This window comes from Fundulus heteroclitus, chromosome 14 (genome assembly GCF_011125445.2).
Source record: "Fundulus heteroclitus isolate FHET01 chromosome 14, MU-UCD_Fhet_4.1, whole genome shotgun sequence".
Taxonomy (NCBI): domain Eukaryota; kingdom Metazoa; phylum Chordata; class Actinopteri; order Cyprinodontiformes; family Fundulidae; genus Fundulus; species Fundulus heteroclitus.
The window spans coordinates 34,167,020-34,194,657 of record NC_046374.1 but is presented as its reverse complement, the minus strand read 5'-3'; the positions used below and the strand labels follow the sequence as shown (position 1 = coordinate 34,194,657).

General features: G+C 40.2%; 1 protein-coding gene and 1 pseudogene across 1 annotated transcript; both read left to right on the top strand.

Moving 5' to 3' along the window:
• The first annotated feature begins 641 nt into the window (after window positions 1-641).
• LOC105919673 (tripartite motif-containing protein 16) lies at window positions 642-7,944 on the top strand. The gene is made up of 2 exons (XM_021312038.2): window positions 642-731; window positions 5,081-7,944. The coding sequence occupies exon 2, from the start codon at window positions 5,192-5,194 to the stop codon at window positions 6,869-6,871; it is 1,680 nt and encodes a 559-aa protein (XP_021167713.2). The 5' UTR covers window positions 642-731; window positions 5,081-5,191; the 3' UTR covers window positions 6,872-7,944.
• A 9,364-nt stretch (window positions 7,945-17,308) lies between these two features.
• On the top strand, window positions 17,309-18,364 carry LOC118565770 (annotated as a pseudogene).
• Window positions 18,365-27,638: the final 9,274 nt, after the last annotated feature.

Genomic DNA, 27,638 nt, shown 5'->3' with positions numbered 1-27,638 from the left:
CCTGGTTTCTGTTCAGTCTTCGCTGGATCCTTGGTTAAGGTTTGTCCAGATTGTCCACTGCATTTGTGGTCCTCGACAACCACAACCTCGATTTAGCTTCCTATGACTCTGTGACATGTCTTAGTGAATCAGTAAGGGCAATTAGTGAGGCAAGAAGTATCATTAAACAAAAACGGAGGAAAGAATGTCAGAAGAGGTGGAAAAAGAAAAGGGAGATGTTTTTTAAGACACAGGAAAAACTAGAAGCAGAAGGAGCAGCTGAAAGGACAAAGGCATAAAATTAAGACACTTTTACAATTCAAAAACACAATACAGGGAAATGAGAATACTGGGGGGGACAATGGAGCACAATTATATTGGAATGCCAGAAATATGAGCAAGCAAGAAGATATATGGGCAGATTATTTTAAAGCATTAAGGAGACGTTTACTGTAATAGACATATTACAACTAAATGTAAGAAGCAAACATATACAAAAAAAATTAGGAGACATAATATATTAATATAATCTGATTATATAGTAGGCTACATACAGACAGGACTAGAGAATTTAAGTCATGATGAGCCACACTCCATACCAGTAGGTGGCAGTGTTGCACACCTTAAAGTTGTTTTTTAACCACCAAGAAAGTCCATAAGAAGAAGAACAATAAGATCAGGGGATTCCAGAAGTGGAAGGCGCCGATCGTCACGCTGTTGCTCTACTTACTCAACAGCAGAGCCCGCCTTGGGTAAGAAAAGTTATTTTTTTCCTCCTCTCTCTGGTTTTATAAACATCAGACGTATTTTATCGAAGTTAAAGCGACATCTGAATTGCTTTGGAGAAGTTAGGGGAAGTCCAGCGTGTAAAAACAGAAAGGCGGGCCTGCCTGTAGTAACTGTGGTGGGCCGCTCGAAGTATTTAGAAAAAACTCAAATCTAGAAGATGTGCTGAGTTATTTCACAATGTTGTATTTGATATATAATTCTATAAACTTTTGAGTGATAGTTTTGATGCCTTCACTATGCATCTGCAATGTAGAGAGTCCTAAAAAAATAAGGTAAAGCCACGGAGTCCAAACACACAAAGGGGAGTCCAAACTTTTTACAGTCAACGTAAGAGTTTTTGCTTATTAGAACACATTATTGATGTAATCTGGACAAATAGTAGACGCTTCAAAGCAGTCAGGTGATTTGGTGTGGGACTTTCATGGGCATGCCACATTATAGAGTAATTACAAAGATAAGAATCTGGGGTGTAATTAATGAATTAAGGGTTAAACATTTGTTACTTTCGAATGATGGGACTTAAACTATCATTACAAAACCAATTTAAGGAGTAATACATGGTCCGTAATCAGTCTCTCATTAGTTTTAACGCACAGTTTACTGAGTGTATATAGCTTCTGTATATATATCCATTTCATTTTTATTTTATTGTATTTTTATTTTTTGTCTGCACCATCAACACCAAGTTAAATTCCTTGTAAGTGCAAACCTGCTTGCTGATTAAACTTGATTCTGATTTAGACCCAGTAGTAGGTTTTTGTAATCAAATAAACAACTAAAGGATGTGGCCATCACCCTATAATGCCACAGATAAAGCTAAATGTAGAGATATATGATGGTGTGCGGTGATAAGGGACGTATTGAAAGAAGCTTCTCTTTATCACTTTGTATGACCTGCCGAAAGTATTCACTCCCCTGTGCAGCTGCAGATATTAGTGTAATGTTTATCTGATATTAGCTGGGGAGAGCTTCAGAAGGTGGAGATGGCCAGTACAGGTAAGGACGGAGCTCTCCACTAAGTTGGAGGTCTCGTTTTAGAGGTAACGTTCTTTCCTAGGAGTCACACCAGGGCTAATCCGAGCCAATCTGAGGTTTCTGAAGACTTTCACGTGAGAAAGTGCGGTGTGACATCTCTCATGATCACCAATGGTATATAAGGGAGTTGTTCATTTTTTTTTTTTTTAGTCAGAACAGATGATGAAGGGATGTTGAGACCTTTGTAACATTATATTCAGTTCTCTCCTTGCAAAGATTAATAAAAGTGCTAATTGAGTGGAGTATCAGTTAACAAAATCATTTTTGTTAACTAACAGCGCAGGCTCTTTCTTACAATTTACAGCAGAAATGGTGTTGTAGCTCTGCAGATTGGAGAAACCTTGGGGTGTATTGGTGATGTGGATTTCTGTTTTTATGCATGCAATTCCATTTAAACTTTAGTCTAAAGAAAGGTTCTCTTCATTTCTAAAGTAAGACTGTTTCCCTTAGACCTTATCTGCAAATGCTTTTTTTTAGGTAAAACTGTAAGCTAAGCTAAAAGATCCTAAACAAGCACTTTGCCATATTTGGAATCGTTAGAGGATGTGTAACAAATAGCTGCTTTGCCTCTTTTGTCGTCACTCCTCCACCACTTTGACTGTTTTACCCACTGCAAAGTCTATGGCGTTTAACAGTGTAAAATGTTTTTTTCTAACCAATGATCTGTTTTCTCTACTGGTTGAGGTTCCAGGGAACACATTGCCCTAACTTAACTTCTTACCCATCACAACATCAAATAGCTTTAACTGTGCTGCTGTTTTTAAGGACGTGGAGGCCCATCCTCCTAAGTGCGCTCTAGGTGTAAATCAATGACCCACCATCCTGGGTCATTAGAAGCTATTGATGATGAGGCTGCTGATCAGAAACGAGTTTAAATTCAGGATCAGAATCAAGTTTATTGCCAAGTAGGTTTGCACTTACAAGGAATTTGACTTGGTGTTGGCGGTGCAGACAAAATAGATATTTATACAGAATCTAGAGCTGTATACACAGTAGACTGTGCGTTAATGTAACGCAGAACGTCTGGAGATGCTACGTGTGGGGGTGGGGCTCTTCCCTGCACGCCTCAGAGTCCTGGAGAAGAGTAGGGGAGAAAGAAGACATGTTTTCCCAGCTTCACATGCTGCTTCCTGTCAGACAGGAAATCTGTAATCCACCTGAAGGTGGAGTCAGGCACATTCAGCTGGGAGAGCTTGTCCTGAAGCAAAGCTGGGATGATTGTATTGAAGGCAGAGCTCAAATACACAAACAGGATCCTGGCGTAGGTTCCTGCATAGTCCAGGTGCTGGAGGGTGTGGTGAAGGGCCAGGTTGACAGCGTCGTCTGCAGACCTGTTGGCATTGTAGGCAAACTGTAGGGGGTCCAGTAGGGGATCGGTGATTTCTTTAAGGTGTGAAAGCACAAGGCGCTCAAAGGACTTCATAACCACAGAGGTCAGGGCGACGGGTCTAAAGTAATTAAGTCCTGTGGACCTTGGCTTCTTGGAAACAGGGATAGTGATGGAGAATTTGAAGCACAGTGGTTCAAGGTTGATGGAGAGACAGAGTCTGGTCTAGCAGCTTTCCTTGGTTTCTGTCTTCTGGAGAGTTGTCTCGTGAATGGAAAGAGTTGTCACTGAGGTGGGAGGAGGGGAGGGCCTTTAAGGTGGGTATTGTAAGAGGTGCCAAGGCCCCTGCTGGGGTGGGGGAGGTGGAGGTGATCTGTTGGGAGATGTCGTGGGAGTGGCTGCAGGACTGTCCCTTTTCCTTAGAAGTCATTCAGGTCGTTGGCTAAGCGTTGGTCGTTCACGGAGTGGGGTGCTTGTAATTTTTGATCTAAGCCCTGTCCAGACAGACACAGAGTCATTGGCTGTAATCTCTCTGGAATGTTTTGGAGGACCTAGCAGTAAATACTGGGGAGTTAGAAACACAATCCTCGCCCTCTGTTTACTGATGGCTTTTCTGTTTTGACCAAGATGGCTTCTTTCACTCCTCTTTCAAACCATCTGTTCTCCCTGTCCAAAACATCTCCCTGTCTGTACATCATTGCCATCAAAATGGTGGCCATGTTTTTGAGGTGCAAATTGACTGCTGCGTCTTCCCCTGAGCTGCTGGCCATCCTGTGCTGTGCCATGAGTTTATGTAGCTGATGCAGCGTTAAGTCGGCTGGACAGTCTGTGAGACTGGATCAGTGCATTGCAGGTGTAAAATAAATATAGAACGTTTACTAAGTTTGTGGGGAATATCTGCATATGCCATGTCTGAATGAAACAAAAGAAGAGATGAGACACTACCAGTTTCTACACACAAACGGGCATGTATTTGATTCTTTTCAAATTTTACTCACACTGAAAGCTTTGTCTCAAGGTGCACCAGCTGATCAAACCACACCCTAACTGTGTGTGTGTACGCAAAGCAGTCTCTCTTTTCTTCCTTCTGTGGCAGAGAAAGTAGAGGAGACCTGTTCGGTGCATATGTCTTACAAGCTTTAAAAATAATTTTTGCTGCGATCAAAAGTTGGTGGCATTGTACTTAAAAGTCATCCTTGTTCGCCATTGCTGAGGAAAAAATATACTCATAAAGCTCTAATGTTTCCCGAATGAAGTTAATATTTAGAGACAGTGTAAAAGGGTCTAAGGAGTTGCGTGTTCCCTATCTTAATTCTCCAGAGCCTGGATGATTTTCTGGGAATTAGTCAAATCCTTCGGAGTTCCAGTGTTGTTTCCAGCTGATATGTTTGGTCCTTCTTAAGTTGTAGCCCCTGCGAGCTATAGCGCTCCAGGTCACAGCATCTACATGCACTGCCATCTTGGCAAAAAAAAAGAAAAGCAGCTCCTATACCTCCCTAAGGTGCTCCTCTCTCCTTGGTTAACTTTTGAATAAGTCATATTGTCTTGATCACATCAGTGCTTTTGATATCCGTTACATGAATATAGGTAAGTCAGTGCTTGTCATTAAAAAACACAAGTTGGTCATCATTATTACAAACGTGAAAAAAATATAACCTGCAAAAAACTGCATGGCATCAGCAATGTGATTTTTTTTTTTTTGCAAGGCATCAAATAAAAGCTTTGATATAGTAATTGATATTTATAGGTTCAAAACCTTTGTACGAATTCCCCTCTACAGTATATTGATTATGGAAAACTCTGACATCAAATCATTTCTAAAATGTGGACTATGGAGTAAGATTAAACTTTCTGTGGGACAAATGTTAGCCACACCTTTTATATCAAATTATAAGTTAAGATAACCATTTTAACTGTGAACTAACATATCTTCCTGTTCCTCTTTTGTAGATTTAAAATCAGATGAAGGATTTTACCCCTGAGATTCACTAGACCAAGACACTCTTGGGTCCTGGACTCACACCAGTGAAACTAACACAGTCATTGTTACTGAGAAGTAAAATGGCAGAAAATGTGCCTAGGCTGGAGACAGAAAAATACTCCTGTTCCATCTGTCTGGATCTACTGAAGGATCCGGTGACTATTCCCTGCGGACACAGCTACTGTATGAACTGTATAAAAGAACACTGGGATAGAGAGGATCAGAGGGGAATCAACAGCTGCCCTCAGTGCAGGAAAACATTCAGACCCAGACCCGATCTCCTGAAAAACATTGTTTTATCAGAGTTGGTGGAGGATCTGAAGAAGACTGGATTCCAAGATGCTCCACCTGATCACTGCTATGCTGGACCTGAAGATGTGGCCTGTGATATCTGCAAGGGGAGGAGGATGAAAGCTGTCAAGTCTTGTTTGTCCTGTCCTGCCTCATATTGTAAAAACCATATTCAGTCTCACTATGATGCTCCACCATTAAAGAGACACAAACTAACTGACCCCTCCAAGAACCTCCAGCAGAACATCTGCTTTCGTCATGATGAGGGGATGAAGATGTTCTGTCGTACTGATCAGCGGCGTATCTGTTATCTCTGCACTATGGATGAACATAAAGACCATGAGACAGTCCCACTTGCAGCAGAAAGGACTGAGAAGCAGAAGGAGCTCCAGGTGAGACGACAGCAAATCCAGCAGAGAATCCAGGACCAAGAGAAAAATGTGAAGCTGCTTCAACAGGAGGTGGAGACCTTCATTCTCTCTGCTGATAAAGCAGTGGAGGACAGTGAGAAGATCTTCTCTGATATGATCCGTCTCATCCTGAAAAGAAGATCTGATGTGAAGCAGGAGATCAGATCCCAGCAGGAAACTGAAGTGAAACGAGTCAAAGAGCTTCAGGAGAAGCTGGAGCAGAAGATCACTGAGCTGAAGAGGAAAGACGCTGAGCTGAAGCAGCTCTCAGACACAGAGGATGATAACCAGTTTCTCCACAACTACCCCTCACTGTCAGCACTCAGTGAGTCTACACACTCACCCAGCATCAATATTCGTCCTCTAAGATACTTTGAGGATAAGACAGCAGCTGTGTCAAAGCTCATGGAAGAACTTAAGGACAACCTGCGAGACACATGGAAAAACATCTCACTGAAAATCACTAAAGTGGATGTTTTATTCTTAGAGGCAGGACCAGAACCAAACACTAGAGCGGAATTCTTAAAATTTTCCCAAGAAATCACTCTGGATCCAAATACAGCAAACGCGAAGCTGTTATTATCTGATGGGGACAGAAAAGTAACTTTAACTGACCAACTACAGTCTTATCCTGATCACCGAGACAGATTTACTGATCATGTTCAGGTTCTGAGTAGAGAGAGTCTGACTGGACGTTGTTACTGGGACGTGGAGTGGAGAGGAGGAGGAATTGATGTTGCAGTTTCATACAAGAACATCACTAGAGCAGGATGGCCAGATGAATGTTTATTTGGGTTTAATGACAAATCTTGGTCATTACACTGTTTCACAAACAGTTACACATTCTGTCACAACTACAATAACACTCCAGTATTGGGTCCAGTTTCCTCCAGAATAGGAGTGTACCTGGATTACAAAGCAGGTATTCTGTGTTTCTACAGCATCTCTGACACCATGACTCTCCTCCACAGAGTCCAGACCACGTTCACTCAGCCTTTATACGCTGGGATTAGGCTTTTTCTTAATGGAGATACTGCTAAATTCATTAAGCTGATCTGAGGTCCAGTTGGATAAAATGTATATTTTAGTTTCCGTTTCTTTAGTCTTCATCATTGTTGCAGTTAGCTAAGGCTAACTGGAGCCTTCTGCAACAAGAAAGAGGGACAAGGAGAGCAAACAGTAAGTCCGTTTATAGCCTGCCGGGTAACAAGACACCCACCACTCCCTTTTTGCCTTAGAGACTCTCCTTCTTTTCTTCACATTGTAATTTGCATATTCAATCCTTCCTTAAATGTTAAAGCTAAAGTTGGTTATCCTGTTCTGAAACATTTTTTGTTGTACTGGGTAAAATCATAATTTTGTTCCTGCTTTGACTTCCCCCTGTCCCCCAATTTCCGGGGGTATCGCTTTATCTATTGGTTGTCCCACATGCCACGTAGTGCCAGTGTCTGTGCTCGGTCCTTGTTAGTTCTATTTCATATAGGCTTCGCCCTTTAAGGCTCTCGCTAGTAGAATCTGGGGTTACAGTACGTAACCAACGTTTCCACTAGCTGGCTGCACAGGCACACTTTAGGGTTTATGTATCCAGTTAGCTTAGCGGCTAGGTTAGCTTCGGTGTTAGCCGTTCCATTGTAGCTCCGCTGCTCACACTGTATACTTCAAAGATGGCTGAGAGTCACGAGAAGTGAACCGCGTTCATGTTTATGAGAAGAAGAGGAAGGTCTTGGTAGAGAGAAATAAGACCACAGTGGATTTGGGAGATTTTTTTTTCAAACAATTTCCCTGAAAAGTGGAAGAGCATGTAAGATTATTATTATTACTACTACTATTGTAATTAAAAAGGGGACTTGGGGGAAACTTCCAGAAAAATCACTGACTCTAGCTTTAAAACTGTTTATAAGGGCGCTGCTATGGCGGGTACGGAGGGAGAGAGACAGTTGGGGTGTTTTCCCTCTGCAAAGTGATATATACAGGATTTTAAAGAGACCTTCTTTAAAGTTTTTTTTCCTTTTTTCTTTTTAAAGAATGATTTTGAACTGTTCCATGTTTATTTCGAATCATATTATTTGTATTTTAATCACACATTTTTGTAATCTGGGCTTTTATTTTAAAAATAAACATTTTCTTTTTGATTTGGAGTTTTTATTTCGGCAAGTGTTCTCTTTAATGCATTTCTGGTTCCTTACTGCGAAATACAATACAGACAGATGCTGAGGTTTTAAAGTGAACTAGTTTTAACTCTTACCTGGAGTCACTCCGTAGGTCCCAACAGGGGAAACCGAGAAGCCATCTGTAAAGATTTTCAAAATAAAAAGGGAGACTGTATGAAAATGTATTACTTCAAAAAAAAGAGAGAGACCCCTCCTGCTGGAGTTTTGGTGATTCTAATTTCTAAAATGGGCTCCTCAACCCCTCATTCTGTTAAACTGGAAGGCAACTTCCTGACCCACATGCCGAATCCCAAGCAAGACAGTTCTATGAACAAAAGGTTTATTTTTAAAGAGCAAACTAAGCGGCATCCTGTGCTCTTTTTTGGGAACCCTGGCAACTCTCATATGATTAGCCCAGGAACCAAGACGTAAACACAGGCTACAGTCTGAACCAAAGTAGTTCCTGACCGTACGTCTAAGTTTGAAAAGAGAAAAATATGACTTAGACATTGTTGATGGAGAGGACTGATTAGGTCCTTTCCATCAACAATCTATAGGGAATGTTAGATCCATTCCAGGTGAGAAATGAGAATGATTTAGGTTGATCTTACAGTAAATATTTCACCTATGGCTCCTTTTAATATTAAGTATGAATGGAATGGGTCATACTGAAATATAATTTTACTATTTAAAAACCATGAAGCATGCCTGAAGGAAACAAGAAAAGGGCCACTTCAGCTTTCCATACAGAGACCATTGTGCTATATTTGATAACCAAATCAGATCTGTGGAACTAGCAAGGCTTTCTCTCATTTCACATATACTGAAAGATATTATGTTTTGTCTCTAAAGAGTGTTTGGTTCAAAACATTCACGGCCCTTGACTAAAGGAGAACAGGGATGGCAGAGAGCAATGCCCTCTTTGTTCCATCTGCTGACTGCTACACAAATATCCAATATTTAACCTATGAAAATTATTTCACTGCGGATTTGCACTTTAAAGTCCTTCTCGTCGTTCCTGCCATGGCTGAGGCAAACACTTCCTCATAAAACCTTAGATTTTAAGTTCATAGGGCAAACTTTGGAGCAGATCAGACAGTCACGTCAACCATCTCTGCTTCCGTAACACCCCCATACCTTTGCAGGCAGACAGAAGCTGCACATTACTCATTATTAGTTTAGGTTTATCTGTCATCCAGATATTAATCTGGATGACAGATAAACCTAGTGTAAATTTTATTTATATAGCACATTTGTGAGGCAACAGTCACAAAGGGCTTCACAGTGAAATACAGTTTAGAACAATTAACAGAACAATTAAAATAAACGTAAATGTAAAACATATACCAGCAACATATAATCAGTTATAGCAGCCCTAGGACTGGTACAGAGTTTTGTACCAGATGTAGACAGGTGTTAAGACGGCCTCTAGTTCTTACTGTTTCATTCACTACAGCCCGCATCATCCAGTCAGAGATTTGGCAGCAAAGGAAGAAAACACTTATCAGATACAAAACACTTATAATATGCATATATTTATTACAATTGGAATTCCAAAGGGAGACACACACTTATAAGCGTTATCATAATATTCACGTAATAAAACCCTGAGTCCACACGTCCATGCTGATTGTAAGGTAGTGTCTGAAGAACCCTGCCCAGAGGCACATCTTTTGATAGACTGACTGCCCCTCATGGAGTGTCCAGGGAGGGGTAAGGTCCCCACACACATTCAGTCTCTGAACGCGATCCAGCCTGGCATTGGTCGATTGATCCTTCTCATACATAAATGTTGACAACAGCCTCGCTCGCTTTACCGTGTCATCAAGAAGGTTTCAACCACGATTTTTACTGAGCTAGTCAAAGGATTTATTTACTGTGGGAAATTATGTGAAAACCACCACGGGTTGCTTTTTGTGGATCATCATCTTTCCCAGCCCGGGCATAAGTAGCTGCTCTCAGGCGGCGGACGGATCTTCCTCTGGGACACTAAATATCAACTAATATGAACTCATGGAGCGGCAGAGATGGATTTTTCCAAAAAGATAGAATTTACTAAACCAGTCTCTGCGCTATATGTAACGTGGAAAGCTGAACAATGATGAATGCAGTCTTCCATTGGTCATCTTCACGGATTCTGACCATATGCTGAGTAGATCAAGGTCAATGTTGCTGTCCAAGAGCATGTAATAAATTAATCGTAAAAGGTAACAAGTAAACTCTGGTGGTTTTAGTCCTTAAATGCATTGAGGAGTAAAGTACAGCATTTTGTAGCAGCTGTTTTTTACCCACATCATGGCTTAAAATCTTAGGAGGGCTGGAGAAATAAAAGAGAACAGAATCCATTTAAAAACAGTAAGATTTGGACATGCAGCACTACACAATACACTTTTTAGTAACACCCACATTCTGGTGGGTGTGAAAACTTCTAGAACATACAGTATATGTTTAATATGTTAGTATGAAATGAAACAGATGTATGTTGGATGAATCCATAAAGTTGAAAGACATATTTAATGTAATAAATATACAGTAGAAAGTAAATTAGAATTTTTTTTATAGAAAAACAAAATCGATTAATAGGATATGGTTATGAACAGTATATACATCAAATACACATTCTATTCCATACTCCTTACCAGTAGGTGGCAGTAAAGCATACCATATATTTCTTGCCAGCTGCGTAACAAATTGAATATGTCAAACTGGTGTAATCCTTTCAAACGAAAAGTGAAACATGTTGGACCTGGAAATACCCGCTACAGCTACACAATGTATGCTTTTATCACTGCTTCAGGACAAAAACTGTGGGGGAATTTCCCAGCCAAAATTCAAGAGCACATAGTTTTGGTTTGAGAGCACTATGTCATTCTACTTGCACAATTGTTTGCTATAGCACTCAGATTTAATGCTTCTTGCACAGATATTTTCTCCTACCGCTTGCCCCCTTCCCATTGTCTCACAATCCCCTCCGTGCACAGATAAAAAAAAATGCACAAACGTGTCTTCCCTATTTGTGAATTTTATTGCTCTCTCTCGGATATGGAGTGGTATCATACGGTGGCTGACAGGAGCAAATGCTCACTGAACAGCTAAGCGAGCTGCAGACGACTGATGCAAGCTCCAAAACACGCAAACACACAAAAAACAAATGCAACAGAAAAACGTGGCGCGTTTGAAAACCATGACCTAACATCTTTGGATTGTGACACAAATTGCCAGCACAGTTTCCCTTACATGGTGCAAAGAAAAGGGGCAAAAATATTCAGACAAATGATGATAGGAAATGCATAGTTGTAATGACCCGATGAACCCAAGATGACATGCCCTGCTGCAGTTTTCTAACAGTCAGTTTCTTTTTGCTTCCTCCTTGCAGTACATTGTGAAAATTAAAAATTAAGATGGGTCCTTGTCTTTTTCATTCTAGTTCTGACTGTAGATAGAAAAGTTTTAGACAGTGACTATTGTTGACTATGTTAAAGTTCAATTCAATTCAATTCAATTTTATATAGCGCCAAATCATGAAACATGTCATCTCAAGGCACTTTACAAAATCAAGTTCAATCATATTATACAGATTGGGTCAGATTATACAGATTGGTCAAAAATGTCCTATATAAGGAAACCAGTTGATTGCATCAAAGTCCCGACAAGCAGCATTCACTCCTGGAGAAGCGTAGAGCCACAGGGACAGTCGTCTGCATTGTACATGGCTTTGCTGCAATCCCTCATACTGAGCAAGCATGAAGCGACAGTGGGAAGAAAAACTCCCCATTAACGGGAGGGAAAACCTCCAGCAGAACCGGGCTCAGTATGAACGGTCATCTGCCTCGACCGACTGGGGGTTACAGAAGACAGAGCAGAGACACAACAAGAGAGACAAAAAAGCACAGAAGCACACATTGATCTAGTAATCTGTTCTACATTAGATGGTAGTAGCGGGTCGGGTGAGCCGTCTTCTCTGGATGATGTCACAGTTAACAGAACGCCAGACCAGGTGTACCTACTATGAAGAAAAAGAGAGAGAGCAAAAAGTTAAAAGCTGAAATGACGACAGTCATTTCAATGTAATACAATGCAAAACTGAAGAACAGTAGAAATCAGTAGAGTGAGAAAATTAGACCCTGATGTCCTCCAGCAGCCTAGGCCTATCACAGCACAACTATAGAGATAGCTCAGGGTATGAGCCACTCTAACTATAAGCTTTGTCAAAAAGGAAAGTTTTAACATCAGTCTTGAAAATAGATAGGGTGTCTGCCTCACGGACCAAAACTGGGAGTTGGTTCCACAGGAGAGGAGCCTGATAGCTAAAGGATCTGCCTCCCATTCTACTTTTAGAGACTCTAGGAACCACCAGCAGACCTGCAGTCTGAGAGCGAAGTGCTCTGTTAGGAACATACGGGGTAATCAGAGCTCTGATATATGATGGAGCTTGATTATTAAGGGCTTTATACGTTAGAAGGAGAATTTTAAATTCTATTCTTGATTTAACAGGAAGCCAATGAAGGGAAGCTAAAATTGGAGAAATATGATCCCTCTTGTTGATTTTCATCAGAACTCTTGCCGCAGCATTTTGAATCAGCTGAAGACTTCGAACTGCATTTTGTGGACTTCCTGATAGTAAAGAATTACAATAGTCCAGCCTTGAAGTAACAAATGCATGGACTAGTTTTTCAACATCACTCCTGGACAGAATGTTTCTAATTTTGGCGATATTCCGGAGGTGAAAAAAGGAAACTCTGGAAACCTGTTTAATATGGGATTTAAATGACATGTCTTGGTCGAAAACAACACCAAGATTTTTAACTTTATTACCAGAGGCCAAGTTAATGCCATCCAGATTAAGTGATTGATTAAGAACTTTATTTTTTGAAGACTCTGGCCCAAAGATTACAACTTCTGTCTTGTCAGAATTTAAATGCAGGAAATTTAAAGTCATCCAGCTTTTGATGTCATCAAGACATGACTGCAGTCGAAGTAACTGATTGGATTCATCAGGATTTATGGATAAATATAGCTGAGTGTCATCAGCATAACAGTGGAAATTAATCCCATGCTGTCTGATAATTTTGCCAATCGGAAGCATATATAGTAAATAGAATTGGTCCAAGGACTGAACCCTGTGGTACTCCACAAGTGACCCTAGAGTTTGAGGAAGATTTATTATTAACATGAACAAACTGGAATCTGTCCGACAGATAGGATTTAAACCAGCCTAATGCTTTTCCCTTAATCCCTACAGTATGCTCAAGTCTTTGTAGGAGAATATTGTGATCAACTGTATCAAATGCAGCACTGAGATCTAACAGGACAAGTATAGACACAAGTCCATTATCTGAGGCCATGAGAATATCATTGGTGACCTTCACCAGAGCTGTTTCAGTGCTATGATGAGCTCTGAAGCCTGACTGAAACTCCTCAAGTAGGTCATTACTTTGTAAATGTTCACATAGTTGATTAGCAACTACTTTCTCAAGAATTTTAGATAAGAAAAGAAGATTAGATATAGGTCTGTAATTTACTAACTCATCTTGATCAAGAGATGGTTTCTTAAGTAAAGGTTTAATAACAGCTACTTTAAAAGCCTGTGGTACATATCCATTTACCAAGGATAGATTAATCATGTCTAAAATAGGACCACTGATCAGAGGGAATACCTCCTTAAACAACTTGGTTGGGATTGGGTCTAACATACAGGTAGAAGGTTTAGATGAAGCTAAAATTTTAGATAGCTCAGAAAGCTCTACTGCTTTTAAACAGTTCAGACACTGCGCAGGTTCTAAGGATTCCTCCAATGCTGCCTCACTTACTGAGGACGAGGTAATCATGTTTGGGAGGATGCCAATTATTTTATTTTTAATGGAATCAATTTTATTTATGAAGAATCCCATAAAATCATTACTGCTAAGAGCTAAGGGAATGGATGGATCAACAGAGCTGTGGCTCTGGGTAAGTTTGGCAACTGTACTGAAGAGAAATCTAGGATTATTCTTATTCTCCTCAATTAATGATGAAAAATATGCTGCTCTAACTCTGCGAAGGGTCTTGTTATACAACAATAGACTGTTCTTCCAGATTAGGTAGGATTCCTCTTGGTGTGTAGAGCGCCATTTTCTCTCCAATTTCCTAACATTGTGCTTCAAGGAACGCAGCTCTGAATTAAACCAAGGAGCCAGCTTCCTGTGAATAATCACCTTCTTTTTCAAGGGAGATACATTGTCTAATGCAGAACGCAATGACGAAGTCATACCGTTTACAAAGACATCTATTTGTGAATTGGAAGAAACAACATTGCTGCCATCTACAGGGCATTTCTGCAATACGGAGGATATTAAAAAGGGGACAGACTCTTTAAGTTTTGATACAGCATTATCCGATAAAGATCTACTATAATGGAACCCTCTTTTGGGGGTGGAGAACTCAGTTAGATTAAACTCAAATGTTATTAAAAATTATCAGATAGGACAGGGTTGTGAGGAAATACTGTTAATTCTTCAAAATCAATGCCATATGTCAGCACAAGGTCTAAAGTATGGAGCCAAGAGTGCGTCGGTTTATGCACATTTTGAGCAAAACCAATTGAATCTAGGATAGTTTTAAAGGCTACACTAAGGTTATCACATTCTCTGTCAACATGGATGTTAAAATCACCCACTATAATAGCCTTATCAGTATTTAACACCAAATCAGATAAGAAATCTGACAACTCATCCAAAAACTGAGTGTAAGGGCCTGGTGGACGATACAAAACAACAAACAGAAAAGGTTTTATTGCTTTGCAGTTTGGATGAGGGAAACTGAGGGTTAAATGTTCAAAAGAACTGTAGTTATTAATTGGCCTGGGACTAATTAATAAATCAGACTGAAAGATGGTTGCCACTCCTCCTCCTCTTCCCACAGATCTGGGAATGTGGAAATTTGAATAATTGGAGGGAGTTGACTCATTTATACTGACGTAGTCCTCTTGTAGCCAGGTTTATGTGAGACAAAACAAATCAATCTGTTTATCAGAAATCAATTCGTTTACTAACAAAGTCTTTGGAGGGAGAGACCTTATATTTAATAGACCACATTTAATTGTTTTATTTTTAGGTTCAAGGTGAACCGTATTGATTTTTATTAGGTTTTTATGATTTGTTCCTTTTAGATAAGTTTTTGATCTGTTAAGTTTTGGCCGTGGGAAAGACACCGTCTCAATAGGATAATGGATGGGTAACAGTACAGAAGCTGCAGAGAGGTGTGTTAAACTACGGCTCTGCTTCCTGGTCTGGACCCTGGGTTGTTAGCATTTAGGAGGACTAATAAATCCGGCCAGATTTCTAGAAAGAAGAGCTGCACCATCCAAAGTAGGATGGATGCCGTCTCTCCGGATCAGACCAGGTTTTCCCCAGAAAGTTCTCCAGTTATCAATGTAGCCCACGTCGTTGCTTGTGAAACTCAACAGCCGTGTCTGCATAACTGCATAACTTCTATTGTCTTTCCCATCTTGAACAGTCGCTTGGATAATTGAGTTTCTACCACGTCATATTTTAAAATCAGAAAACAGTTTCACTTTCACTCTCATTGATTTTTTTTTAAGTGTTTCTGAATCCTGCTCTTCAAGACCCAATGTCCTGCATGTTTTAGGTGTCTTGCTTCTACTCATGTGACTTAAAAGCAATTGGGTAATAAACAGTCTCTGATCCACTTGATTGCATCCTGGGGAGGTAGCTGCAGCAGAGACATCAAAAATGAGAACCACTGTTTTCTAGGACTTTTGTTTGCAAGTGGATCAAGCGGTACCGGAAACAAGCTCTGGTCCATAGTCTGTTGTCTCCATCTGCAGGATTTTCATGTGTGATGTATGCAGCTCAGATAAGAACAAGAGGTTAGTAATGATAGTTCTCATAGCAGCTGCAATGTATGTTCTCTAGTTGAATCCAACTGGGACTAAAACATGTAGCACTCCAACCCAGAGACCCAAGCTGAAAATTAGTTTTACATAGTTTGCACATATTAATACAATCCACCAGCTTTGGTGGATATATTTGAATAGAACAAGCTCACATCTCTGATGTTGCTGTTTGTAGAGTAGGAGAAAAGGTCCCTGGAGCTGGTGGCCCACTAATAAAACACTAATTTCGGACTACATCTAGTTAGAAGCAACCTGCGGAGCCAGAATCCTGTTTCAAACCACTATCACGTTGAAAGGCAGAATACTTGAAATACTAAAAGACTGAGTCTGAGGAATGTGTGTTAAGGTTCTGACGGCAAAGTTCTGTCGGGCCTGTTTGACTGGATAGCTGCCTGGTGTTGGAATGTAACCTGTCCAGCTGTGATGGTCTTGAATAGTGTGTTGGAGTTAAATGGAGAGACATAGTTTTATACTTTATGAAACCATAAAGTATGATTGTGGCGTACGAGTCGGGTCCTCCTGTGTTATATGTTATTGCTACATGCAAATTCCACCTCCAGATAGATTGCTGTACTGTTTTGACATGAAGACTAGCGAAGCAGAAAAGCTTTAGGAGAAATTTGAGTCACTTTTGAGAAACGTCACTTCATGCTTTGTTGCAAGCCTGAATGTGAAAGTAAAATGTTAGCAACCATCACAGGATGTGTTTCATGCAGTCAAAAGTAAAATGTTGTGCTGTTTCTAAGGACCACAGCTTTAGTTGGTAATTAGTAGCAATATGGATGTAAGCGGCCCACAATGATTATCAGACTTGACACAGAATAATGCTACAGCTTAACTTAAAAAGAGGAAGATACGGTCGTGTGAGGCAGCAAAACCAGCAAAGCATTTTTTAATGCATATCTTTTTCACTGTTGTTTTGGTGGATTTTCTTTATTAATTGTATATACTTCATTTCTTATCACCTGATTTAGATATTATTATGTATATTTGGTAGAAATCTATTTCTATGTTTAATGACAAGAATAAGAGATCCACCAATCAGGATTTTTATTGACTGGTACACACTTCACGTTTCCTTTGAAGTCTGACCTTCTGAATCTGTTTTTTTGTTGTTGTTTGTTATAAAGAAAGGAAAGTAAAACATTTTTCAATGATTTTTTTAAAACTTCTTTTTGGTTTAGAGCCCATGTTATCTGCCCACTGGGAGCCGAGCACCGCTAAATATCAGAACCTAGGACTTTCCCTGTTTGACAGGTATGCAGAAGCAGAGACCAATAATGGTTAAAAAAAAACTTCTGGGAAAGATTATGTGTGAAAACATATCTTCTTCCTGCTTGAAAAAAAATGTCATTCCAGTTTATCCACATACTTTTAGGTTGGGTATAACCTGCCACATCTAATCAGTCGAGTTGTCTGTTTCACAAGTTGTCATTGCTACTGAGAGTTAAAATGGAGCAGAGCGGAGTTCAGATAGACCAAGAACAATACTGTTGTCCCATCTGTTTGGACCTACTGAAGGATCCGGTGACTACTACCTGTGGACACAGCTACTGTATGAACTGCATTAACAAACACTGGGATGGAGAGGAAAAAAGAAAGCTTTACAGCTGCCCTGAGTGCAGGAAGATTTTGTTGGTGAGGCCTGTCTTGGAGAAAAACATCATGTTATCAGAGTTGGTGGAGGTTCTGAAGAAGACTGGACTCCAAGCTGCTCCAGCTGATCTCTGCTATGCTGAACCTGAAGATGTGGCCTGTGATGTCTGCACTGGGAGGAAGATGAAAGCTGTCAAGTCCTGCTTGGCTTGTATGGTTTCTTATTGTAAGAATCACCTCCAGCCTCACTATGATGTGCCACCATTACAGAAACACAACCTCGTGGAGCCTTCTAAGAAGTTCCAGAAGAACATCTGCTCCCATCATAATAAGGTAACAGATATCTTCTGTCGTACTGATCAGCAATGTATCTGTTATCTCTGCACTATGGATGAACATAAAGGCCATGAAGCAGTCTCAGCTGCAGCAGAAAGGGCTGAGAAGCAGAAGGAGCTCCAGGTGACTCGACAACAAATCCAGCAGAGGATCCAGGACCAAGAGAAAGATGTGAAGCTGCTTCAACAGGAGGTGGAGGCCATCAATGTATCTGCTAATAAAGCAGTGGAGGACAGTGAGAAGATCTTCACTGAGATGATCCGTCTGATCCAGAAAAGAAGCTCTGATGTGAAGCAGCAGATCAGATCCCAGCAGGAAACTGAAGTGAGTCGAGTCAAAGAGCTTCAGGAGAAGCTGGAGCAGGAGATCACTGAGCTGAAGAGGAAAGACGCTGAGCTGGAGCAGCTCTCAGACACAGAGGATCACAACCAGTTTCTCCTCAACTACCCCTCACTGTCAGCACTCAGTGAGTCTACACACTCACCCAGCATCAATATTCGTCCTCTGAGATACTTTGAGGATGTGACAGCAGCTGTGTCAGAGCTCAGGGACAAAATACAGGACATCCTGAGAGACGCATGGAAAAACATCTCAGTGAAAGTCACTAAAGTGGATGTTTCACTGTCAGAACCAGAACCTGAGACCAGAGCTGGATTCCTAAAGTATTCACAGGAAATCACTCTGGATCCAAACACAGCAAACATATTTATGTTATTATCTGAGGGGAACAGGAAAGTAACAAAAGTGAACCAACAGCTTTATTCTAATCATTCAGACAGATTCACTGACTGGTGTCAGGTTTTGAGCAGAGAAAGCCTGTCTGGACGTAGTTACTGGGAGGTGGAGTCGAGAGGGAGGGGAGAAGTTGGTGTAGCAGTTTCATACAAGAACATCAGCAGAGCAGGGAGGTCAAATGAATGTTTATTTGGATTCAATGACAAATCGTGGTCATTATATTGTGATAAAAACTGTTACCTTTTTTGGCACAAAAGAGTTAAAACTCCAGTCTCAGGTCCAGTTTCCTCCAGAATAGGAGTGTACCTGGATCACAGAGCAGGTATTCTGTCTTTCTACAGCGTCTCTAAAACCATGACTCTCCTGCACAGAATCCAGACCACATTCACTCAGCCTCTATATGCTGGGGTAGGATTTCAAGATGTTGGATCCTCTGCTGAGTTCATTAAACTGAAATAAAATTGATCTGAGTTCCAGTTGGTTAAAATGTGTTTTAAAGTTTCAGTTTCTTTAGTCTCCGCCATCGTTGCTGAGAGCTCATTGTTATGTAATTTCTTAACTGCTCAGAGATCAGTTGTCTTTATAGAGCTACTTTGTCATCTTCTTTGTTGCTTAATGATATTGGAGTTTGTTTGTGTGCGATCCCCACCTGTTTCTGTTCAGCCATGGAGGCTATCACTGCTCAGGAGGATTTCTACTCATCTAATAACATTTGTATTCGTTGCTTTGTCAAACCAAATGTTGTTGTTAAATCCATGTACAGATGAGCTGATGGAAACTGTAATTATCAAGATCATCATGAATCAGGACACCAGTCATTAATTTATTGGACAAAGATTAGATTCTGTTAATTTCTTTCAACATTAAGAACATTTACTACAATAAAGACTATTGTTCGGTTTTAATATTTCTTATTTCCAATTTATTTAATTAGTAAGAACCAAGTACGGAAGCATTTTTTCCAGGTTGGTTGACTTTTGTTACAATATTTAAAGGGGCAATAAGTAAGACGTTTACATTAACAAATTAACCTAAATCATCCTCATTTTTTTACCTGGGATGGAAGTAACATTCCCTATAAACATTCGGTCTTCTCCATCAAACAATGTCTTGGTCACGTTTTTCTCCTGTCAAACCTAGAGGTACAATCCAGAACTACTTCGGTGCAATGTGTAGCCTGTGTTTACTTCCTTGTTGGGCCTTCTTCACCAGGTGGGAGGTGTTCACATTCCAGAAGAGATCGCAGCAAGTGTGAACGCCCAGGAAGTAATTTAACTAAGTAGTTAAGTACTTTCCCCCTGGGATCATTAAAGTAAGTCTGAGTCTGAACATAATGCTGTCCACACGCTCCACCACCACTTAGAATGAAAGTTCTAATGACCTAATTTTCCACGCAGGCCAAGTTAAAATGAGTTCAACACTCCCTGTATTTAAAAGTTTTCTTTACATTTTTGCTCAACAAGGTTAAACTGACAGTTCAGCACCATGGACAGCTCCACACCAATTGTCAGCTTCAGATCAGAAAACAGCTGAGGTTCTCTAGGCCAGTGGCGTCTTTGGCATAATAAGTGGAGCACAAAAACTCAACGCCTATTTGCAGCAACAATTTTTTTTGTGTTGCATACAACCTGACAAATTAAACATAAAATTAAACATACAACCTGTTAAGTTAAACAAATAAATTAGCATAAACCGAAATACTGGAAAATCCATTTTGTATAAGCTAAATTTAATTTAATTTATATACATACAATTATGAATAAGGCTTGCTAATATTGTTCATTTATTGAACAGAAAATATTCACATCAATACTTCAATGAGCTAGCAAGGGCATCCATCACTAGATTTAATATTTGCTTTTAGTTTAAATGTTCCTGTTTTATTTTGTTTAAAGTTTCCTACAATTTTTTCCAACTGTTTGTTTTTTGTTGCTGTTGTTTTGCTTGCTTTTATTCCGTTTTTTATTTTCCAATGTTTTAACCATGTAAAGCAATATACAAATAAATTTGCCTTGCCCTGCCTAGATTGTAGCACACTATCCAGCATAACGTAAACGTAACGTGTGCATTTCCAGTATTTTGATTGGACAATCCAAGATTGGGGCCGTATGATTTGTGCCACCAGCTGTCTACTGTGAGCATGTTGGGCATGTGCACTGCCATTTCAGATGTTCATTATTTAAACAAACATTGGTGAGCCGACCCCAATATCAAGACGCCTCCAGAAGATTTTGCCAACTGAGGTTGTTAGTATTCTGGCAGACTTAGATATATAGACACAAATGTTTCTCGCAGAATTTTGTTGGTAAGGGAATCTTTCTTTTTTACAATATTACTTGCTAAAGAACGATCCTGCCCACAGATTATTGTGAACATAGAGCTCAACATTGACATCTGGTCGGGTCAGGCCCCACTGGCCCCAAATTCAGAGACGCCACAGCTCTAGACTAGATCTTTGTGAGCATTTCAACACATTTACAAACTCCACGGCCTAAGGAAATATATAGGGTTCAACATAAGAGGGAAATCAGTCCCTTGAATGTTCAGGCTTATTCAGTAACTCTTAAATGTCCTGGCATGGTCAGTCAGAAAACAGAAATACTAACTGAAGATATCTCGTTTTTGGACTCACTGTCGGTATTCTAAGTAGACTCCAGTAACTAACTGATGCTTAGAATTGCTCATGATCTCATCTAGATGGACAAAAAAAAAGAAAACAAGATCTGTCCATAGATAAGTGAACTTAGAGCAGTAATCCTTGTTTTGTTTTTTCATGAGAGCCACAGTGAACGAGTAACGTCAAACAGTCATTCAAACAAGTGAATAAAAAAGGGTATAAATCAGGCCATCCTAAAAACAAAAAAGAATCACACCCAACATTATCTATTAAAACACATTTACCTTAATACCATGATTTGAGCAACTGCACTAGCATGAATTCAATAATAGTCTTTGCATTTCAAGCCCCTGGTCCATCTTTTAATATTATTATCAGTTAGCAGAATAAATTTAACATATTCAACACAAGAATATTTTAATGAACACTATGATACAGCAGCCCATATAGCGAAGCTCAGCCATTAAGCTGCAGTAACAATACAGTTTTGCAATTAAATTGACATCAGTTTACAAAAAGCCTTTTATTAGAGCCTTTTATTTAACAAAAGTCAATAATTATGAACTGCTTACTTTCGGAGGCTGTGGTAGATGAATTATTCTTTGTAGAAGTATCTGTACTCAGTCCAGATGAGGAGGTTTCCTCGGACTCAGGTCCCCATAATAGTGACACGAGTCCAATCATCTGGTGTTCATAAATATTCAGCACATTAAACATACTGTCACAAATAATATTAAAACATGATCATTTACATATTTACAGCTGATGTAGCATTTCGTATCCTTCACAGGTAAATATTAACACACAACTTTAATGCTGAGCTACCGTTTATTTACCACAAGTAGTGGTATATTATGGGTTGTTTATTCAATATGAAACATTATTTATTCATGACTTTATATATCTGTCATAAATTCTTACAACAAAAGTTACTGCTTAGGATAACCTACCTGTTTTGCTGCTGGATGGACTCACTACCATTCCCTAACTTTCTGGCTCCATATATTAAGGAGAACTGACTCAACCACAACCTTTTCTTTTGTTCCAGTCATTGGCTTCTTTGAATTTCACTCCAAAATGTTTTACTTTTCTTCAGCGTTTGCCCATGGCATTGCTTGGCCAGTCGTTGCACTCCAAAACAGCTCAGCTATAATGGAACCCTTCAAGTTGGGCTTGGACCAAACTGTCATCCCCAAATGATTTCACTTATTTACTTAGTTACTTGCTTACTTATTCACTTACTTTCTTATTTATACTTATTTACTTATTTACTTAATTACTTCTTTACTTACTCACTTACATATTAAGGTACTCGCTTACTTACTTACTTATTTACTTGTTATAAAACAGATCTCATTACAAACAGAACATGACTGGCTGTGGGTTAGGATCACTACCAAGCGTCCTCTTCTTTACAAACTTTAAATCTGCTCACACTAACATTCTTTGACTTCTTCATTTTAATACTGAAAACAGTTTTATTCCTTTGGGAACAATTCCTCTATGAAACAATGCTTTTGGAGCTTCAATTTTCTTGCTGATGTCTTGAGATGTTACTTCAGAATCTCCACATAATGTTCTTTTCTCACGATGCCTTCTGTTTTATTTATGCAGCCACAGTGAAAATTGCGGTGAGACGTCAGCTCTGAATGCACACATAGACACCGATTACAAACACCCATGGTGTTCAGCCAGGTCGTGAAATCACAATATCTACACATACAATAAAGACATATACTCCTGGCTGTAGATGCAGTTAAGAAAATCAAGAATAACAACTTTGCGCCAACTTTATGTGTGAAAATGGGCTCCTGGGTCCAAATCCCAGCTAGGGGCCTTTCTGCACAGAGTTTGCAGGTCTGAGTTTGGTCCCTCAGTTATTCCAGCCTCTCCCCGATGTTCAAAATAGGGATGCTATCAGAACTCACCAGGACCAAAACACATGGACAGGTGGATGTCAATGAAATGTTTAACACTTTGTGAATTTAAACATTCGAATCTTTCGCTTTTTACAGTGGGCCTCTGAATGTTTAAACTGGTTTAGAAAGACATTTCTTCTCTCCACCACTAGATGGAGTCTCTGTACCACAGCTGATCCAGCGTGGACTTCTACAAAGCATGTTGATAATTACAGTTTTGCCCAGCTGATATGTGAATATGGCCTAAAAACCTTTGTGGATGTTACACACACCTACATGCTCCTCAGTTTGCATTAATAAAATTTATGAATCACATAAATTAACTCTGACATCGAATCCTTTATCTACTCGCTGTGTGGGGATATATTTCTAAACAATAAGAACCAAAAGCCTTTCTGGCATCTCAGGGATGCAGAGTGTCTCTCTGCACATCCACTGGTGTAGTGGGTGTTCTGGTTGTGCTGCGTTCAGGTGCCACGGAGTCTCCTGTGTTGTTGTCTGTATAAACACACTGAAGTCCACGGCTGCTGCCATCGTTCTTGTCTCTGTGGGAAGACAGAGAGCGGGAGCCTTCGTCAGGATTGACATCATTTTGATTCTCGGCCCTTCTTTGGTATTTATAGAAACACTTTGATAAAAAGTTAAACACACACATATATTTATAATAAGCGAATGTCTCTACGTTAAACCAGAGCTGTGCAACATAGCAGCACGGGTCGGGTACGCAGCGTTTCCACAAATCTACCATTTGTTGGGTGGAAAGGAGACAAACTTCATATTTCTGCAAACTCACATAAATACACTTTAGTTGTGTGTCTGGTGTGAAATCCCTGTAAGCCCAGTGCCTCTTATTTCTACTGTCTGCCATGCAGAGCTGCTGAAGGTGGAGTCAGGATGAGTGGGGAGCAGTTCAGTGGAGTCAGCATTTCACTTTTGTCTGGTGAAGTAAACGTAAGCTATTATTACGAGGCCCAGATACAAAGTTTAGTCTCTTAAGCATGACAACATTTATTTATATATGTTTTTGAAGTGAGAAAGGAAGGAAGTAGTTCCTGTTGTGTTGACAGAGTCAAATACTTTAAAGATGTGTATCAGGCGTTCTTGTCTCTTCCCACAGAGACAAGAACGATGGCAGCAGCCGTGGACTTCAGTGTGTTTATACAGACAACAACACAGGCATCAAGTTTGCCCTTAGCCTCCTGTTGATGCTACGCTAAGGGACCGCTTTAAGGTTTTTAAGGAACTTGTAGAGGAAATAGAGTATGTTTTTTCTAATTTTAAAATTCTTTATGGAATTAGTTGGATGTTTTGTAAGTGAACAGACATTTGTTTAGTCTTATTTTTCCCAAATATAAAGAAATAGAGCATTTTTACTGCTTTTTGGCACTATAACTACCATATATTTTGGACTATAAGTGGCTCCAGAATACAAGTTGCATCATCCAAGACTAAAAACTGACAGCTGCAGCCACAACAGTCTGAATAAAATGGAACATACCTTTTATGTATATGTTCATATTTGCTAAGTGCACCATCCCCTCTCTGTCCTCTGCAGCATGTGAGAGAGAAACTGGCTGAATATTATTCAACTCTGCTGTTGGTTTCTGTCAGGAGGAGCAGAGACGTCTCCATGTCCTCCTCTATCCACCCAGGGGGGACTTTCTACACACCTCTGAGTTTGTACCTGTCCCCGGCAGCAGTGGACAGATCATTCAGACCTCTGCATGGCGGTGGGAGGACCGTGATGTGGGCCTGGGTTTGCAGCCAGACAGGAACTCTGACTGGCTGCTACCACCAGGACCGGGCTTACAGCTAGTCGGGACATAAAACTGCAGAAAAATACATCTATACATAGTTTCTTTTTGTTCATTTGTTGTTATTTTTGTCTAGTTTTTTGCACATAGAAGTCCATTAAATTCAATTGTATTTAAATAGCGCCAATTCATGATACATGTCATCTCAAGACACTTTACAAAGTCAAGTTCAATCATATTATACAGATTGGGTCAGATTATACAGATTGGTCAAAAATGTCCTATATAAGGAAACCAGTTGATTGCATCAAAGTCCCGACAAGCAGCATTCACTCCTGGAGAAGCGTAGAGCCACAGGGAGAGTCGTCTGCATTGTTGATGGCTTTGCAGCAATCCCTCATACTGAGCAAGCATGAAGCGACAGTGGGAAGAAAAACTCCCCATTAACGGGAAGGAAAACCTCCGGCAGAACCGGGCTCAGTATGAACGGTCATCTGCCTCGACCGACTGGGGTTACAGAAGACAGAGCAGAGACAAAACAAGAGAAACAAAAAAGCACAGAAGCACACATTGATCTAGTAATCTGTTCTACATTAGATGATAATAGTGGATGATCTGTCTTCCCTGGATGATGTCACAGTTAACAGAACGCCAGACCAGGTGTACCTACTTTGAAGGAAAAAGAGAGAGAGCAAAAAGTTAAAAGCTGAAATGAAAACAGCCATTTCAGCAGAAGGACAAATACTCCATTATGTTTTTGTAAATACGCTCTTTGCTGTTCCAATTTCACATTTCTAATAAAAAAATCAGCTGTTCGAGTAGATCTGCACTAAAAGCCTAAACACAAATTCTGTTTTTGTCTTTTTCTTCATTCATAATCTTTTTTTTTTTACCATGCAGTGAATTGTAAACAACTGCCACCTGCTGAAAGTTCAATCTCTTCTGGAGTAATGGGCGACACCATTCATTCAGTGGACATTTTCTGTCCTTTTTGAAGTTGAAATAGGAAAAAAAAAAAAAAAGACCAGACGGACGTTTAGAGGCTTAGGCGTTAAACGGATATTTGAAATCTAAAGCGCATTAACGCTTATTTTTGAGGATCAGATGAGACAACAAAGGACTCGGTTTGTTCTTGTTTGCATGTAGGTTTTCCCTTCATTTTTAGCATCTTAGCTTCAGACTTCACAGACATGAGGTGTAACCACAGAGGACGGTCAGGAAGGATCGTCTAAACGTGTTCCTGATGTGCGAGGCAGAAAGGAAAAAGTGGGGCACTAATCTGGTGAGAAAGGTTTGCAATCTAAGAGCTTTTTCTCCTGGATTGCTACACATATAAGAGATTACCCAAACACCACCACACATACATTTCTCCAGACGAATTACATTAATGCTGTCTAATACTCTGCTTCCAGAGTTTAGCGGTTTTGCTGCGTGCGTCCGCAGTCTCTGTTTGTTAATGCGCTTGTTTCTCCGTACACACACTGATCATGCTACGGTCAGATGACCGCTGTGAACGAAAAGCGCGTTAGAGCCTCCGCGGCATGTCTGGTATGTGAACACGTTCCCCTATTACAGTGCCAAGCCGGGCTGAAGTCTTTGTGGACGTCAGGAGGAAGGATGAGTCCAATCGGTTCCGGTCGGATGAGGCCTTGGTGTCCGAGTCAAAGAGCCGGAGGAATCCCCGTTTCATGATTCGGTCACAGCATCAGCCGTCACCAAGGGAAACAGCTGGGACGGACATACATTTCCCTAGCCTTCGCAGATTAAAGGGATTTTGTTTGATTGATTTTTTTACAATGATTCACAAATAATTCCTGGTTTGTCCTCTGAAACAATAACAACAAAAAATACCCACCAAAACAGAGACATAAAAACAATCCGCTCTCGACAGTCGGACGCATTTCCCGGTCCAAACAGCCATTTCTGCCCTTGTTCTCAATAGATTAAATCTGTCTACAGCCATTAGACCTACATGACCCTGTTCTAGTTGTATGAACACCTACAGCAGGGGTGACCAACATGGCGACCGTGGGCAACAGGTAGCTCACTAGGACCACATGGTGTCCTCCAGCCCTTTCTAAAGATAGCACAACCCTCCAGTGAGCTGCATCTAAAATCCCCAAAATTAATTTATTCCATTGTTCTACCTTTGGAATCACTCTTGTATTATATAGATCTGAAAATGGCAATATCTAAAAAAACTAATAAAAAAAAATCATTAAAAATGTGTTTATTTAAATCGTTTCATGCACCATGTGAGTATTAGCTTAATTTGACATATATTGAATGATTTTTCTGGTCAATATACAGCACTTGGCATGTATGGACGCTCAGGGCAGGCTGCCCCTCTCAAAAACTCGCCTTTGTAACTTGAGAGTACGGACCTCTGAATGGGTCATGTGACCTAGAGCCCCGCTTTATGGCAGTTTGAGCTCCTCTTAAACATGAGAGCTAACCTTACATGCTTCTACTTTTCTCATCCTCAAGTCAAAGTTTGTCATGGCCGTGGCAATGATTACAAAATACGGTAAATCTAGCTCACAGACCGACGTGTCAGCTCCTCTCCTCTGCTGAAGTTCCTGCAGCCTTCCATATCAGATGATTGAGCCCGTTGTCCAGCCCGTCTTTCTCCTCTACGTCTCCTGGAACTCCTCCTCCCTCTCCCTCTCCCCTTGGCTGTGCTTCATCCTCTCTGTTTCAATAGGAGACTGCGAGGATTAATCTAGAGGAATGGATGTGGCCTTCCCTTCACAAGTAACTCCATGACTCCTGAATCTGCTGGTCTAAAGTGGTCTGCTATCAGATTCCAAAACACGGAGAGAGAC